This window comes from Asparagus officinalis, chromosome 3, assembly GCF_001876935.1.
Source record: "Asparagus officinalis chromosome 3, Aspof.V1, whole genome shotgun sequence".
NCBI classification, from domain to species: Eukaryota; Viridiplantae; Streptophyta; class Magnoliopsida; order Asparagales; family Asparagaceae; genus Asparagus; species Asparagus officinalis.
Window position 1 is genome coordinate 21,599,494 of NC_033796.1, and position 18,596 is coordinate 21,618,089.

Below are 18,596 nucleotides of genomic sequence, written 5' to 3' on the forward strand. Positions count from 1 at the left end.
AGCTTTGTGGAGACTCTGATCATCTGTTTATTTCAGGAGAAATGGGTTCAGCGTTCAAACAATCGGTCACTGTAAGCAATTCTTTGAGCTTTGTGGAGACTCTGATCATCTGTTTATTTCAGGAGAAATGGGTTCAGCGTTCAAACAATCGGTCACTGTAAGCAATTCTTTGTTTTTATTTATTTAATGAAACTTCTTAGTTGGGTTCAATCTTTTGATAAAGCAAAATCTGAATGATTTTGGTAGGAGAGAATCTAAGTGATGATTTTGTTATACTTACTGTAGCTTGGAACACTTTTTTGAGTGAAAAATATCAAAATTTGGGGGTTAGCAAGAAACAACTGCAACTCCAATATCAACTTCTAAATGACGGCAAAAATGAACAATTTCTCACAAACGTGACTTTTAAACAATTTCCTGCATACCAGATAGTATCAACTGCTGTATTTGCAATTTTGATAGAATTTGAAGAGTGTTTTGATAGAATATGCAGTTACTCCTTGAATGCACAATAAAAGGAACTAGGGTATAAGGTTCAGGTGTAAAAATGTCGTTTTTAATATTTCTCTTAAGCATGAACGGAACTATACCGAAGGTTGAAATTTTATAACCTATGCTCGATAAACACTACAATGGAAGAAGAATTTGAACTTTGCTTGTTTCCCGCTTAGATCTTAGCTCATAAGTGTTCCTTTAGATGGGTTTGAGAAATTATAATGAGAAATAGACCATAGTAGTGTATGGATATTGAACAAGGTAAAAAATATGCAGTTAAAGGCTTCACTTTCATCAAATACTACAAGGAATATACATATGAGATCAAGTATATTGTTGGTTAAATAATTTAGTGTCAACATGAAATTACTTAAACAGCACAGATTCAACAGTAAGGCTGAAGTACTTGATGTGATATCAGTGTTCAACATTACCCTTTTGTTTCTTTTCTTACTTTTTGACGGGTCAGATAATCCCATAATCAAAATTTTTGCATATCTGACCCTTGTAGCAACCTTTACATTTCTCAGTATTAACTTGCATGTTGTTGCACATTCATCTTAATAGTTTGGGTGATATACATCCAATAATTTTACTTATATAATGATTACATGTATCTATGTACATCTCTTTTGATTAGTATACTTTATCTCGTCACAGAAACATAAAGAAAACAGGGAAAAAGGAGCATCATTTGTGGATGAAAAGGGATTCAGCTGGATCTGGGCAGAAGGCATTAAATCTTGTTCAAATTGTATGTTTTTGTTTCTTGTGGTGAAGTCTTTACTATATGCAATGTCATCTCTACTCAAGCCAATTTTATTCTTTGCATCACCAAAGAACTTTTCCATGTTATGATTATGTTTGGTGAGACAAGATGGAAAAGCGACCTTCTTATGCAAAGCTGTTCACTGCGTGCACAACAAGAGAAATATTAATTACTTTATCTTCCAATTATAACTTACTTTTTTAAATTTATTACAGTCAAAAGCTTTCTCGGTTGAAATATTCCCTTAGGCAGAATATGAGTACCTCTCAGCTTTCCCCTTTTTTCTACATATTTAAGGACAAACTGACTAACTCATCCTTAAAGTATGTGTAAACTCTCAACTTCCCCCTAAAGTATCGATTTACCTATTTTGCCCCTTAAACTATGTTTGTGAGTTGAGTGTGGTCATTTTGTGAGCTCGCACTCAAATGCTTAACATATTAATGACGTGATGGTGTTTCTTTGCATTTCTTTATGGGTTTTTATCAGTTTGTTTCCTTTTTTTCTCAGACCAAAATAATATCTTTACTACTTTCTTCTAAACTTTTTTACTCTCTGTCCATTTAATTAAAATTGAAAAATAAATTTTTAAATTGCATAAACTAGAAGAAATGCAAAACAAATACTCATGTCACTAATCTGTTAAATATTTGATCGTGGGCTCACAAAATGGCTACATTGAGCACATACACATAGTTTAAGGGAGGAAATAGACAAATTGATACTTTTGGGAAAAACTTGAGGGTTCACCAATACTTTAAGAGGGAATTGATCATTACGTGCTATTATATTTGTCTCGCAACTCACAATAGTATGGTATCTCTGAAAGGTCTCAAAACTTCCAAGTGAAAAGGAAGCCATATATGGAGAATTGGACAAATGGACTGCTTGGGAGACAGAATTTCCTGTTATTGCTGCTGCAAAAGCTTTGGAAATTATGCGAAAACGGAACCAGTGGTTACGAATTATTCAGGTGTGTGCTTCTATCTGATTACCATATTTATGGGTAGTCTGTTTGCTTAATATTTCATGGAAAAAATGGTTAATATTTCATGGGGAAAAATTGTTAATGTTACTTTAAAGAGGTCTATCTTTTATATAGTTGTCTGGTATCATTGCAATGGTTGAATTCGTAGTTACCTTTACAGATCCTAGGAGGAGCATTTAAAACCTTTCAGGTTTTCTCTATTTTCATCATTAAGGATTTCTTATGTCATGGTTCATGGCAAACGGAACGACAGTTTGATTTACTATGGTGATCTTAAAGAATTGGGAAATTCATCTGAGGCTTTTACAGTTTATTCAAATCAGATACAAACATGGTTGGCATCACTGTTTCGATTGTCAGACATATTTAGGAATACTAGTATGGTGCACGTGTGTTGCACGTGTATTTAATTTTACGTTTAATTTTTTTGATGATACTTTTTGTGTGTGTGAACTATCCTTTGAAATGATCATCATGAGTAATTTCAGAAAACTCAAATACAAAAAAGCACCAATCATTTGATGTTTGCTAAGAAAATTTTTAGGGATAGCAAGTTTAATGGATAATCATGATGCTCATTTAAAGATATATAATCACGCTGCACGTGGACATAAGTATGAAAGTAATTTTTATATCAAAATAAAATAAATAAGCTTTTATGTGTGTTGCATGTGAATTGGAAGTCTAATACATTAAACTTATTATCGCAAGTAATGTCTATTAGCACATGTTTAAATAAGTATATAATCACATGTTTAAATAAGTATATAATCAGCAAAGATTACTACACCCACCATCAAAATCTAAGCTTTTATGTGTGTTGCATGTGAATTGGAAGGCACTGGAAGTCTAATGCATTAAACTTATTATCGCAATTAATGTCTATTAGCACATGTTTAAATAAGTAACCTACATACTATTCACTTAACTTATGTATGTAATCAGCAAAGATTACTCCATCCACCATCAAAATTTACCCGAACAACAACAATAATATCTCATTATATCATTTCATTCATTTTTTCATCTATATTTATTTTACTAGTTAGTTTTTTAATTACTCATTATTCATGAAGGATACGATGGATTAAATATTAAAAATTTCAAACTCAATCAAGTGCAAATTTTTGACTAAATTTAGTTGTCAAAATTCACTTAAAAATAATGAGAAAAAATATTTATTATGGAGAATGTGCTATATATATAGTTTACATGACCCAAAAAATAAGGAAAAAATAAAGTTTTATCATATATATTTCAACGTTTTCTTTGTTTAGTATATTAATTTATAACATACCAATCATTAAATATCACACACTATGTTAAAATTTTACAAAATGGATTTTCAAGTAATATATAGTTAGTGGAACGCTTGCAATCTCTTATTAAGAAAATGAGTTAATAATGTAAATGAATTTGTAAGTCAAGTGTTTTTAATCCCATCATTCCTACATTGGGATTTTAGGATACATCAAAAAGGCATTTGACATATATCTACATTGCACACATTCAACCAAGTATATGCATTCCATACAGATATTCCTATATATATAATTTTCACATTGTTGTCAATAAATAGTTATTTACTGCTTTCATGTTACTTGACATTAAGAACTATTATGTGAATTTACTTTGTGCCCGATAAACTCCAAATTACACCACAAACTTCCATAAATTACACATAATAGAAAAGCAATTTCTACAAATTTATAAACCTCAAGTAAATAATATTTCTCAAAATAACAAAAAAATGATACAACTCCTAATTACACCACAAACTTCTATTAATCACATGCACATTTAAAAAATAACATCTACAAATTTATGAACCTCAAGTAAATAAAATTTCTATCTACATGCAAGGTTGTTGATAGCGGATTGCGTCGCGTCGCGGCGAGGTACCGCTTAGGCTATTGCGGGCTATTGCGGTAAAATAGCGGCAAATAGCGCACAGTCAAATAGCGGTCAAATATAAATATATTTAAATATTCTAAATAATAAAAAAAATCATATAAAAATCTAAATCTCTGTTGCAGACAACAAGTCTCCAGTTCCAGTAAGCCATTTATCACCTACAGAAATTAACCTTATCCCCTGCTACAGTGTTTTTGTTGTGGAAAAAACCGCCATCTCCAGTAAGTGAAGGGAAAACCTGCTACAGTAATTTCCAAAAAGCCCAACAGTCACTTCCAGCCATGTAATATTCAGCACACTATTCATGTAAGACGAAGAGAGGAAGCCGATTTGTCAAAAAAAAAAAGAGGAAGTCGAAAGCCATTTGCCGCTTCTTGGGGAAGGAAAAAAAAAACCACGGCCAGCAGTACATGCTCCAGCACAGAGAAACCCAAAATCATGCCAAAGAGAAAACGAAGAGAACAAAGAATCCATATGCCATAAAAAAACCAGCTATACATACCCGATTGCATTGGGCTATCAGATTGAGCACTGCAACAGGCATGAGATGAGACCTTTGTTCCTCCATAAACCAGCTATACAACCTGGAAATCGTCGGTCATCGGGAGTGGGAGCTTGGACGGCGTCGCTGGAAGTTGGCGTCACTCGTCGCTGGAGATGGAGCTGGGAGAGGTAGGGAGTGGGGGAGACTGGGAGAGGCAGTCGGGATTGGGGAAGACTGGGAGAGGCGGCTAGGGCACAAAATGAGGGGAGAGGTTTAATATTAGTGGGTACGGGTCGGGTTCGGGGGTGATTCTCGTTAAAATCTGATGCGGGTAATAGCGCTTTTAAGCGCTTTTAGCCGCTAACACGCGCTTTTCGAACACAAAGCGGTTTTTACCGCTTAACCATGCCGCAAAAGCCTAAAGCGTAGCGCTGATGGCCCGCTTCCGCTATAAGCGCCGCGATTGCCCCGCTTTTTGCCGCTTTTTGCCGCTTTTTACAACACTGTCTACATGTTTTTACGTAACCATCTAAGACTATTTTTGAAAGCTATAAGTAAATTATAATAATAGTATAAACTATGATTACCTTTTTACTAACCTGTGATGATTGTCTTTTCTTCCCTTCCTCAACCTTTTTCTCCAAGTTCTATTTTCTATTTGAAGCGGGATATGTTTGACTGAGGAAATTATGTTAATTTATACGAATCATATGACCTTTAAATTCTAAACTGAAATTTTCATTTGTAATCATGCATCATTGATAGGTGTAAATGAGTGTAACGGTAGTGGAAATAATTTTCAAAATAATAAATATATGTCCTCAATTTTTTATAAGTGAAGAACGAAAAGGCTAGAGACAATTTGTACCTCTATCCTAATGATGACATTAATATTGGATTAGTGGAGGGGTTACAAAAATTAGAAGTTAATATTAGTGGACAATTAATATGAGAGTTATGACATTATTAGAATGTATGCATATATATGTATGTGTTTATATGTATGGATGCGTGTGTTTTATGTATGTATGTATGTGGTTTTGAGGGCATTTTTGGAAGAAATGTTTTAACATGCCAATCCACTTTTATAATAGTATTAGATAATCCAATTTATTTATGGTGTCATAAGAAACATGTACGTGTCGGTTACCGCAGTTTATCGCCTTTCTATTTCTATTGAATATCAGCTGAGTTTCCTAACAGTTATAGTGTCTTGGGAAGCACAGGGTATATCTTCCTCAAACTATATGTGCAACATAGGGGTAGGCCTATGGGATGTCGAATGAGACAGTAAAAATGTATACACAAGTTTATATCGTATCAGAGATGGGCATTAAGAAAGCTGAATGAAGAAAATGATTCATGATCCCTACTTTAGGGTTTGGCTTTAATGTTATTGTTTCTCTTGTTGTTATATCTTAGAGCAATGAATAGAAATCAATCATCCTTATAGGGAGTGAGTCTACTAAGCTTGTTTTTAGTAGGCATTCTATGTAAAGTGCTAAACAAATTTTTTTTCCCAGGTCAGTAAGTGGTTATTAAGCAAAGGTCAAGTCCTCACTATGGGAACATATGACACCCTACTGTTGGCATTGGATATGGAGGGAAGGATAGATGAGGCTGAGACTATTTGGAATGTAATTCTGCAAACGCACACACGATCAGTCTCAAAACGATTATTCTCTCGGATGATTGCATTGTATGAGCACCATCACGTTCCAGAAAAGATTGTAGAGGTAAGTTATCGTTTGATCTTATGATGCTATTCTTTTTGAAAGACTTAATGGTTGATTATGGGCTAGATTGTGATATTATTTAGGAAATGTAGTAATCTTTTATTTTCTCTGGGATTATTTTCAGGTATTTGCAGATATGGAGGAATTAGGAGTGAAACCTGACGATGACACAGTTAGAAGGATCGCGAGAGCTTTTGAGAAATTGGGTCAGGTCGAGAATCAGAAACTGGTGCTGAAAAAGTATCAGAACAAGTGGAAGTATCTGCACTTCAATGGCGAGCGTGTTAGGGTTCGGAACCCAGAATATATGAGCAAATAATGCGACTCAATAAAAAAGGGAAAATCCATGATTCATAGTAGTCTGGAATCATCACATCCTGAGGTCTGACTGCAGTTCCAAGTCTGACTGCGGTTCCAGGTGCAGTCTATTGGACAAGGGGAGATCTCAGTATTGTTTCAGGAAAATCCTTCATTCATATAGAATATGAGAATGATTCTCTTTGTAGAACTTTAAATATAAGAAAAGGAGACTGCAGTTCCTCAGGAGAATAAAGGCCAAACTGGCAAGTGGCTCCAACAAATTGTACAGAGGCTCAGATGTATATTTCTTCTTATTTTGTAAGTTATTCTAGTGTATTAGCGGATGCCTTCAATAATTCCTATTCCTCTCTAATTTTGGGTTAATTTCACGTAACCCCATGAACTTTGGGGGATGTTGCACATAACCCCCCTGCACTAAAACCCTCCTGAATTTTACCTTACCTCACCTAAGCACCTGCCTGTAATTTGAGAATAACTTGATGTCTTTGAGTAACAAAAAAAAACAAAAAAACAAATGCTGTCACTTGTCGTACATAGGCAATACACTCCTTCCCTAAATTTTGATATTTTCTCTTGAGAAATTAAAGTTACTTTGCAAATTATAGTAGGGGGTTTCGATAGGAAAAGTTCAACGCTTAGGGGGTTTTGTGAGACAATCTAAAGATTAGGGTGGGGGTGGGGTGTTATGTGACATAGGGCAGTTTTTTTTCTTTTTCTTTTTTTTTCTTTTTGTGCGTAACACCCCCCCAACCCCCAGTCCCCACCCCTTACCCAAAAAAGAAAAAAGAAAAAAAAAGTTAAGCGGGGTTGTGTTTTAATTTTCGTACGTTCTGCATTGTAGAGATGATTCACGAAATATGCAACCGTCCTAAAATATTTTTTTGATAGAGAAAATGTCTTTAGTGCTTGATGGAGGAACTCGTCCTAAAATATATTTTTGATGGATAAAATATCTCTGGTGCTTGATAGAGGAACTCGTCGCGGACAAAATGCTAAAAGCTCCACCACAATTGATGGCGTAAGAGGCGGAATTATTTCCGACGGTAGTTAGGACTTCAGCGCTTGTATGCATACAGCAGGCAGTGCAGATGGGGCGATAGTCGATGTTGTGAACGGCGGAAGTCAAAACTAAACCGATGTGTTTCGAGAGACTAAATCAAACAAACGCCGAGAGAATGCCAAACACAATCAAAATAACGGCACGAACACAAACCACCAATGTTAATGTGGTTCGGCAAGTTGCCTACGTCCACGGGGCAAGAAGGGGATTGAGTTTTCACTAATAGAGAAGAAGAGCATAAACTGAGATTACAACTCACTCGAACTCACTAATTAATCTCACTAATAAATCTCTAATTCTCTCCAAATAAAACCCTAACCAATAGCTCAGAAAATACTTCTTTTCTGTACTCCAAATAAAACCCTAACCAATAGCTCAGAAAATACTTCTTTTCTGTACTCCAAATATCACCAATTCGCTGCTCAATTCTCTCTTCCAATTGTTCCATATATATAGAAATCCTAAAACCAAAAATATACTAGGAATTCTAAAATAAAAACAAAACAAATTAGGAATAATCTGTTACCAAAACAGATTTGGAATCCTGTTACCAAAACAGATTAGGAATCCCAATAACCTGTTACCGAAATAAATTAGGAAACATATTAGGAACATGCTATCCAACAATTCTCCACCTCGGCAAAGTTTTCCTAAAACTGAGCCGACACCAATACCAACCAAACGTCTCACTTGTTGCGTCCAGTACGAAGTGAAACAAATTCACGACAACGGACTCAATCCACAACAAGTCGAGAACCCAAACGAGAATGCGAACAAACTTCAAATGTTGGTATCAACTCACCAAATCGGCTGCATCATAAATGACTGCCTACGTATTCTCTTACCCAAGGAATCAAGCATTTACGTAGTTTACCAAATGGCTTCCAAAGGCCCTCAATCAACTAGAAGAGTTCACAACTATTCTCCAACATAGTCAACAAATCTGCGGCTGATAGCTTTCTTAATGGCTCCAAAGTGAAACAAACCAAACACTTCCATCTGAGGTGAATTAACGGTCATATCCAAATTCAAACTATGTCCACCAGCTGTACTCGAATCAACCAACTCATCATCTGCATCCAAATCCAAATGATCCCCAAACTGTGTCACCTCAGCTGGAATATCAAACGATGTAGTATGATCTGGAGTATGTGGAGTAATCTCCACCTAATGTGGAATAGCATCATCCTCCACCCGCTACGATATCCCAATGATCCGGTCAACACTCTTCACCTACCGAGAGTCAAACGTGACATACCTGCTCAGAACAAAATCAGAGTCTCCTAACCGATAACCAAACGAGCCTCTGAATCCCAAATGTGTAATCGGATCAAATCTCACATCATCGATGTGACCAAATACTGGGCAACCAAACATCCGATGCAACCAAACATCCGACGCAACCAAAAATGTAAAGCAGCTCCACCAAATGTAATAACTCCAAACGTAACAGTCGGCAACCTATGACTAAGATGACCCAAATATGTCGAAACTCCAAAACGCCTCTGCAATCCAATGCTCGATAATAAATGTCGATCCTCCTCTAATAATGAACGATCCATCAAAACTGACATCTCATCTCGTTGCCCTAATGCCTCCTCTCTAATGAAGTGTCTCAAACTGTCCTGAGCTCGGCACAAATGCAAGAAAGAACCCCTACCAAAAATAAAACGACGGGTTACCTTTCTGCCAACACACTTCCTCCATCTGTTGTTGACTTGTAGGACTTCAAACCAACGGGACTTGGTTGTAACCCACCAATGCCTAGAACAGTCCCCAACTACGGAAACCAAATACCCATTACCTCCCAACGATGCCTCCTTGGAAGACCCCCAAATGCCTGAATGAATACCACCTAAAAGACTCCTCGATCGATGGATAGAAGTGTCAAACTTCACATCGGTCTTCTTGCTCATACCAATGTACTCAAAGGACTTCAATCTGCAGGTCAAATCACTCCTCAACAAACCATGCATGACATAACTAATCAAATATCCCGGCCTTAACAAATGCCACAGTCTAGTCAAATCCAAAGAAGTCGCCAGTTCTCTACCAATCACCATGATCCCAATCAAATAGTACAAATTCTTACTCTTAGCGCCATTCATCACAATCATAGACCTAAATATGACCTTCAAACATGTATCCTCTAAGGTCACCCTGTAGGCGTCAAAAAATGCTTACAGACATTCAAACACCACTCAAGACGATATAGAAGAATAATATACACGTCATCAAGCAACATATGGCGGCGCGGCAGGACATGGTGCCGCGGCTATGGCGCGGCAGACCAAGGTGCCGCGGCTAAGGCGCGGCAGACCAAGGTACCGCGGCTAAGGCGCGGCAGCCTATGGTGTCGCGGCTTAACCGCTGCAACCTATGGTGCCGCGGCAGTTAAAGCAGGATGCTACAGCAGTTATAATACAGTTATCTGATGATTATTTAAAGTCCACGTGGCGGAGTATCAGAAATAGAACGTGTGCTGATGTGGAAAAGCAGTTAAACCACGAAAAAGGTGGTTAAAGGTCGTGGGAGAACTGTTTCAAACACGTATGAACGTGGGTGTAACTGCCCCTTTAGCCGCGGCAGTGTCGACTGCCGCGCTCTTTGGCCGCGACAGTGTCGACTGTCGCGCCCTTTAGCCGCGACAGCATCAGCTGCCGCGCCTAAAGAGACAGTTGTTGATCGGCTATTTCTTCAGTTATTGTCCAAGGAGGCTATAAATACCCCCTATGGTCATCATGGACGGGGGCTGAGCATTTCCAAAGCAGATTAGAGCAGAGAGCCTTGAGGTTTGGTGAATTAGAGCAAGAGAGAGAGTCTTTCTTCTTCACAAACATCCTCAAGAAGCTTTTGGCCATTAAATACCCCCTATGGTCATCATGGACGGGGGCTGAGCATTTCCAAAGCAGATTAGAGCAGAGAGCCTTGAGGTTTGGTGAATTAGAGCAAGAGAGAGAGTCTTTCTTCTTCACAAACATCCTCAAGAAGCTTTTGGCCATTCCTAGAGATCTAAGCTCAGACTTGATCTTTGGAAGAGTGAACATCTTACATCGATAAGATATTCGCTTCAAATTCTTACTTCGATAAACGAAGGAAGAATCATTAAACCCCTCACGGTTCAATCAGAATCTGTGATTTGGTGGTCCACGAGTCAAAGCGCTCCCGGCACAGGCAAAGATCCCACGCAAGCAGCGATCCAAACAACGGTCCTGCGTTTGTTTCTCAAGAGTTGTAATTTTCCTTTTGTTGTGTAAAAGAAGTCTTATAAAAAGGCTATTTCTTTTGAATTTGTTGTAATCGACCGAAGATATAATGAATTCCATAACAAAACCAACTTTTGACGCAAACAAGCTGGCGACCACAGTGGGAGCCAACGGTCTCGCTGCCGAGACCGTCGTGTCGCAGCCGATCAAGATCGGTCTCGCTGCCGAGACCGTCGTGTCGCAGCCGATCAAGATCCCGGTTGAATCCATGGTCGAATACGAATTCGACCAAACCAAGTTTGAGGAATATCTCTCATCATCCTCTTCAAGATCTTCATTGTCTCGCGAGTATAAGAGGATCTCACAATTGAGGAAGACTTACATGCCAAAGAAGGCACAAAATGAAGACTCTCGCCTGATTGTTGCTGAGAATTTTACTCGCAACACCTCTGCTCACAATGACTCTTATCTAGTTAAAGAGTCATCGAATCAAAGCCCACCGGCACTGACGAAAAGAGCTCGTCAGAGACAACGCCAACGCCGCGCTCGTCAAATAGCTAAGGCCTTGGAACAAACCGACGGGGTTCGTTATCACGCGGACCTAGAGTCGAGGAGACATCGAGTGGTTCAGTTGTCTCAACGACCAATCACTCATGTCTCTGCTAAACTCACGATGGAGGAATGGACTATTGTCAAAAAGACTCGTTCGACCCTCAAAGAACGTATACAAAAACGTCGTGCAAACGCTGCTCATGCCCGAGCTCTCCTACAACAAAGACAAGAAAGGGAGAAGGAAACGGTGGCCAAAGAACCACCGAAACTCCGCCAAGTTTGGATTCAAAAGTCTGGACTTATACAAAATCAGCATTCGGAGCCCGTTAAGACTCCATACCCACAAGGGGGTGGTTCTAAACGTGCGACTCCCGACATAACCTTGGATCGCTCAAAGACAAAAATAACGACATAACCTTGGATCGTTCAAAGGCAATAATAAATTGTCCTGAGAATGCCAACAAGGTTTTACACTCTCAGAAGAAGACGCATTCACCAAAAGACATCGTCATACCTGGGAGGTCATGCCAACAAACGATACGATTTTTTGGCAATCATACCAATGAATCGTATTATCAAGTTGGGGTTGTGAATAATTTTCGAAAGAGAGTTATTCGAGAAATAAACTCTCATTGTTCCTGTGCGCGACTCATTAAAGCAGCATTGTCTCTTCGCTGGATGTCTCGAAGTCGTCGCTCTCTTCGGAATCAGCTACCTGTTTTCCTTTACGAGAAGACGTAGCGGGCTCCTTTCCTTTTTTTGATACAATTCTCCGAACTACAGCCTCGGATTCCAGTTCGTGGAGCTTCTTCTTCGCAAGAGGAGTATTGGCGGCTAAAATCCACCGGCAGTAGAGGAAGGTTAAGTAAAGACCAGGCTCAGCGACAGGCAAACTAAATCGAGCTCCGGTACAGCCAGCAACATTCCAGAACCAGGCACGTACCCCATCAATAAGGCCTCCGCAGTTTATCAACCATTTATTGGGATTCCCGATATACAATTGATCGTAGCCGAATTGTCGCGCAAAACGGCAAGGAAAATAAGGCTCAATCCTGCAAATGTTCTTCGATCGAAAAACATTATAGCCTGGGCGAATGTTCATGAGCCAATGAAAACTACCCGTATCGAGAGAGGTCCTGTTAGCCCCAGGCATTTCCTCGTCAACAAGCGTGTCATTATAGGCACCAGAAAACCGAGGGAAACACTTATAGAATTCCCAGCATTTGGCATTCTTGAATTGCCTCACACGGTCAGTCCATGGTCGGGAAGGATATAACCACTTACATCCTTCTAAGAGCTGCAGCAAGGGGATTTCTGGATCAGACGCATCAGGCGCTGACATCATGTCCGATCGATGGAGAACTAGCCACGCCATCAAATAGGTGTACGGAAATTCGACGCTCGACAAAGGAATCTTAGTTGAAGGCTCGGCACCCACTTTGGTAAAGGTGTTGGCTAGGTTACGCAAACCGCTATGGAGGTCAGCAATCATAGCAGAAAGAAGAGATAACCTGCCTCTGACAACTAGTTGCACGGCGGGAAAGAGAACTTCAAGAGGAAGCGCCTCAGAAGACTGATGCGGCACTACACATCTCTTTAGCCAAATGGCCAGATAACCGGAAAGAAGAGTTGCAGGCTTCATTCTCTTTGTGGCTTGCCACAAGAAAGTGTTGAACTTGGTGCCCTTAAGAAAACCACCTTCAGATGACTCAGTTCTGTAAGACTGAGCATTAATCTTCGTGATTAGCTGGTTGACGTCAGAAGGGGTCAGAATCGGTGATTCACAGACTTCTTCACCGGTCGGGCTCTCAAGGTTCTGAAATAGGTAGTCGGCGAACTGTTTTAAACTGACTCGAGCCGCCTTCTTACTCTTCACTTCAATCTTGGCTATCGCTATCTGATAATGACAAGTTAACTCCCAGAGGATGTCATAAGCAGGAGAGCAGGCCTTCTTCATTTTCATCAACTGACGATTATTAGGAAAATATTCTTGGTAAGGAGTATTCCCCAATGGCAATCCGGATACCTTCATCATTTCGTGGAGCGGAAGCCCTAATTCCCCATACTTGGTAAGAAAGGTATTGGTCTCCGGAATATAAGACTCGAACAAAGCCATAAAATGATCTGCACTCACTGGGAGACCATGCATACTAGCTCGGATTGGAGCATATAATCCCAAATCCCGCAACTCCTGATCCCAACGATGGAGTACGTATTTGGTCATCCTAGCCCACCATTTGTCAGGAAGAGAGTGAACCCATCCATAACACCTGAATCTTGGAATGGGAAGTTCTCGACCAACCCGAGCGAGCTTATTCTTTACGGTATTGGCCCTTATCATCAGTTCGTTTTGGGGCCCACCATCTGGTCCAAATATACCAGGGTGAAGACCACGAACATCAGGCCTACCGACGGAGCCAGGAGCGCTAATATCTTTACCAATATAGCCGCAATGAACGTGCTCATGGTCTTCTGTCAAGTGCCACGTCATTTCCCTCGAAACAGCCAAATTCCTCAATTGCAGAAGGGAGTACTGTCGAGGAAATGGAGGAAGGAATAGAAAAGAACCTTCATGTTCATTCAACCAAATTTCAGAGCCACGGCAAAGTTTGTCTGGATCTTCTACCGAATCTCCGAACAGATAATCAGTCTTCTTCAACGGTTCAGTAGAATCTCGAATTGGAGTTAGGGGTGAATCAGTCAAAAGAGCGCGCAGGGTACGACGACCTCCCTCACGAACCAACTCTGGAATACTATTATCACGATTTTCGCTAAATTGGCGAGCCTCTCTAACCAGAAAGTCGCCGTTGAAAGAGGCATGAAGAGTACCGCTTTGACCTGGATCCTCTCTATCAGAGAAGGCCACAGAAGGAAAGGGGACTGCAAAGAAAGGTTGGAAAACAGTTGGACCAAAAAGGCTAACAGACGAGAAAACCTTCACTAAGTAGCCGCGGCAGTTGTTGCTGTCGCGCGTTACCGCGGCAGTATACACTGTCGCGCTCAGGCGCGGCAGTACGAGCTGCCGCGGTAACTGAACAGCGACTCTTGATTTTGAAAAGGCACGAGTTCGACGAATACCCGTGTCTTAACTGTGGTACATGCCTTGATTGAACAAGGTATGTGTTTTGAAGCGTCAATCCCCTCGGTGGGGGATGTCAACTCTTCCCGAATGCCTCTCAACGGAGACAAACGAGGTTATATGCACAAAATCAACAGTTTCAGAGAAGAGAAGTGGAAGAAACTTACCCCCAAAGGATGGAACTGCAGCCTCGACATCCTCAGGTGCTGGTGCCGCTGATTTTCCCTTCGAACCACGAGTCTTCTTTGGAGACATGGTGAAATCAACCTGGAATCAAAGAAAATTAGGGTTTAGAGATGAAATCTCGAATTAAATAGCAAAATAAACATGAAATACAAGGGATAGGCTCGGTTCTTACCAGGGGAGAATAGAATCAAGTTTGATCAAGGGAAAAGATCAAAATCAAAGAGAACTCAAAACCCTAGATCTTAAAACCCTAGGTTTTGTTTGAGCAAACGCAAAGATGAAGAGGTGGAAAGGGGAAAAACCAGAAAAAATCCTTTTATAGGGTTTTGGAAGAGGTTTCGAACTCAAAGAGGCGGGGAAAGGTGACCCGAAGAAGCCCAAACGTCAGAGTTATAATCTGACTGGCCGAAGCGCTGCGCGGCACTCGACACTGTCGCGCTCGAGCGCGACAGTCTATGTTGCCGCGCTAAAGCGCGACAGTGTAAGCTGCCGCGGCAGCTAACACACCATGGTTCACTCTGGCATGTATAAATACTGTGCATGCACGATAATTCTTCGACGTTTGAACACATACATCTCTTGCTGTATTTGGAATACACATCTGAACACTCCGATGAGTATATGAGTATAAACTGCATCTCCTTGAACCTCCCAACGGGTACATGAGGTTAAACTGTTTCCCGAACACTCCAATAGAGCATATGAGTATAAACTATTTCTCCATTCTTCAACAACAGTTCTGATTCAAGACTTCGACGACGGGCACGCGATAAACGCAGCACCGGAGGAATCTTAGCTATTCTACAAAGCATTGAGTAGACTAAGAGATAAAGAAGTCAAGGATTGAAGCCATTCACAGACCATTCTACGCAATTTCCTCAACAAAGAACTGGAGAAATTGCAGGGAAAGCCTATCATATCCAAAGTATCCCAGACTCCTCTCTAAAAGAAATGATGAGTCTGAGATACTTTGGAGGGGGCATCTGTAGGCGTCAAAAAATGCTTACAGACATTCAAACACCACTCAAGACGATATAGAAGAATAATATACACGTCATCAAGCAACATATGGCGGCGCGGCAGGACATGGTGCCGCGGCTATGGCGCGGCAGACCAAGGTGCCGCGGCTAAGGCGCGGCAGACCAAGGTACCGCGGCTAAGGCGCGGCAGCCTATGGTGTCGCGGCTTAACCGCTGCAACCTATGGTGCCGCGGCAGTTAAAGCAGGATGCTACAGCAGTTATAATACAGTTATCTGATGATTATTTAAAGTCCACGTGGCGGAGTATCAGAAATAAAACGTGTGCTGATGTGGAAAAGCAGTTAAACCACGAAAAAGGTGGTTAAAGGTCGTGGGAATAGAATGTGTGCTGACGTGGACAAGCAGTTAAACCACGAAAAAGGTGGTTAAAAGTCGTGGGAGGACAGTTTCAAGCACGATGGAACGTGCTGGTAACTGCCCCTGTGGCCGCTGCAGTTCATGCTGCCGCGCCAATAGCCGCTGCAGTCCATGCTGCCGCGCCAATAGCCGCTGCAGTCCGGGATGTCGCGGTCAAAGGGATAGTTGTTGATCGGCTATTTCTTCAGTTATTGTCCAAGGAGGCTATAAATACCCCCCTATGGTCATCATGGACGGGGGCTGAGCATTTCCAAAGCAGATTAGAGCAGAGAGCCTTGAGTTTTGGTGAATTAGAGCAAGAGAGAGAGTCTTTCTTCTTCACAAACATCCTCAAGAAGCTTTTGGCCATTCCTAGAGATCTAAGCTCTGACTTGATCTTTAGAAGAGTGAACATCTTACATCGATAAGATATTCGCTTCAAATTCTTACTTCGATAAACGAAGGAAGAATCATTAAACCCCTCACGGTTCAATCAGAATCTGTGATTTGGTGGTCCACGAGTCAAAGCGCTCCCGACACAGGCAAAGATCCCACGCAAGCAGCGATCCAAACAACGATCCTGCGTTTGTTTCTAAAAAGTTGTAATTTTCCTTTTGTTGTGTAAAAGAAGTCTTATAAAAAGGCTATTTCTTTTGAATTTGTTGTAATCGACCGAAGATATAATGAATTCCACAGCGAAACCAACTTTTGACGAAAACACACCCTATAGCCTGCTGCCTCCAAAACTCCAAGTGAAATGATGTTCTTCTTCAACTGAGGAACGAATCTCACTTCATCCAACTCCCGAATCACTCTGTCACACATCTTAATACAAACGATATCGATATCACCAATAGGACATTCATGATCATTACCCATGAGCACGATATCGTCTCTTTCCAACTCCTGAAAGCTAGAGAACCAATCCCTCCTAGGACAAATGTGGTAAGAAGCACCTGAATCCAACATTCACTCTGTAGAGTCAGCAACACAAATTGACGGTAGTGCTAATAAATAGCCCGAAGAATCCGAATCTGAATTATCGTCACTAGCCTTGACAACATTCACTTCTGAAGCTTGAATAGTTTTCCCCTTATTCTTCCCGGCTCAATCAACCAACTTTGGACATTCGGCTTTCTAATGTCCATCCTCTTTACAAAAGGCACACTGATTCCTATGAACTCCAGGATGTGCCCCTCTAGACTGTGACCTCCTATTTCGGTTTGGACTCTTTGCTCTTGCGACTAATGCCCCTGCTACCGACTTAATTGAAGTCTCCTTTTCCTTCTTTTAAAGCTGATAATTTATAAGTGCAGCGGTGATCTCACTATACGAAAGAGATGTCTTCCCATTAATAAGAGTAAGAATGAAGGTCTCATATTCCTTGTCGGGTAAGGAACTTAACAACAATAACGCCTTGTTCTCATCTTCAATTATAATATCCACATTCGCTAAATCCGCAAGAAGCTTCGTGTAGTGGTTCATGTGATCATCAATGGAGGTTCCCTTCTTCAATTGGAAGCGATAAAGCCTCCTCTTCAAATGTAAGTGATTTTCCACATTCTTGGTCAAATATTTGCTCTCAAGGATCTCCCAAATCTTCTTCGCCGAAGTCTCATTGATCACATCATATTTTAAATCTTGAGTTAAAAAAGATCTAATCACATCACACGCCGTTCTATTCATCTTCTTCCAAATCTTTTCTTCAATGTCGTCCAGTTTCCCATCCAACTCCAAAGTATCCTTCAAATTTTGTGCATTAAGCGCATCCAAGACTTTACATCTCCAAAGACCAAAATTGTTTGTGCCATTAAACTTCTCCACATCTATTTTCATAGAGTGGATATTCAAACTTTCGGCGGTCTTCACGCCAGAAGTACCCTCCACAACTCATTCTTTCTCGAGCATCTTTCTCAAAGCACTAACAAACAAAAGCAGAACAAACGAAGAATATATTCAAAATTGAAAAAGATAGAGTCTTTACCAAAAAGATCTCACCTTTATCACCAAACGAAGCCCTAGACGAGCCTCCAAAATAATCTACTCGTCCAAATAGCCCAAGCGTAGTCCAAGCTCTGATACCACTTGTTGTGCGCGGCGGAAGCCAAAACCAAAACGATGTGCTTCGAGAGGCCAAATCAAACAAACGTCGAGAGAAGGCCAAACACAATCAAAATAACGGCACGAACACAAACAACTAATTTTAACGTGGTTCGGTAAGTTGCCTATGTCCACGGGGCAAGAAGGGAATGCAGTTTTCATTAATAGAGAAGAAGAGTATAAACTGAGATTACAAATCACTCGAACTCACTAATTAATTCACTAACAAATCTTTAATTCTCTCCAAATAAAATTCTAACTAATAGCTCAGAAAATATCTCTTTTCTGTGCTCCAAATATCCCCAATTCGCTGCTCAATTCTCTCTTCC

General features: G+C 40.4%; 1 protein-coding gene across 1 annotated transcript; it reads left to right on the top strand.

Annotated features, from left to right (window-relative positions):
• Positions 44-7,042, top strand: LOC109833337 (pentatricopeptide repeat-containing protein At4g18975, chloroplastic). The gene is made up of 5 exons (XM_020400976.1): positions 44-71; positions 1,156-1,249; positions 2,094-2,237; positions 6,174-6,386; positions 6,511-7,042. The coding sequence occupies exons 2-5, from the start codon at positions 1,196-1,198 to the stop codon at positions 6,703-6,705; spliced, it is 606 nt and encodes a 201-aa protein (XP_020256565.1). The 5' UTR covers positions 44-71; positions 1,156-1,195; the 3' UTR covers positions 6,706-7,042.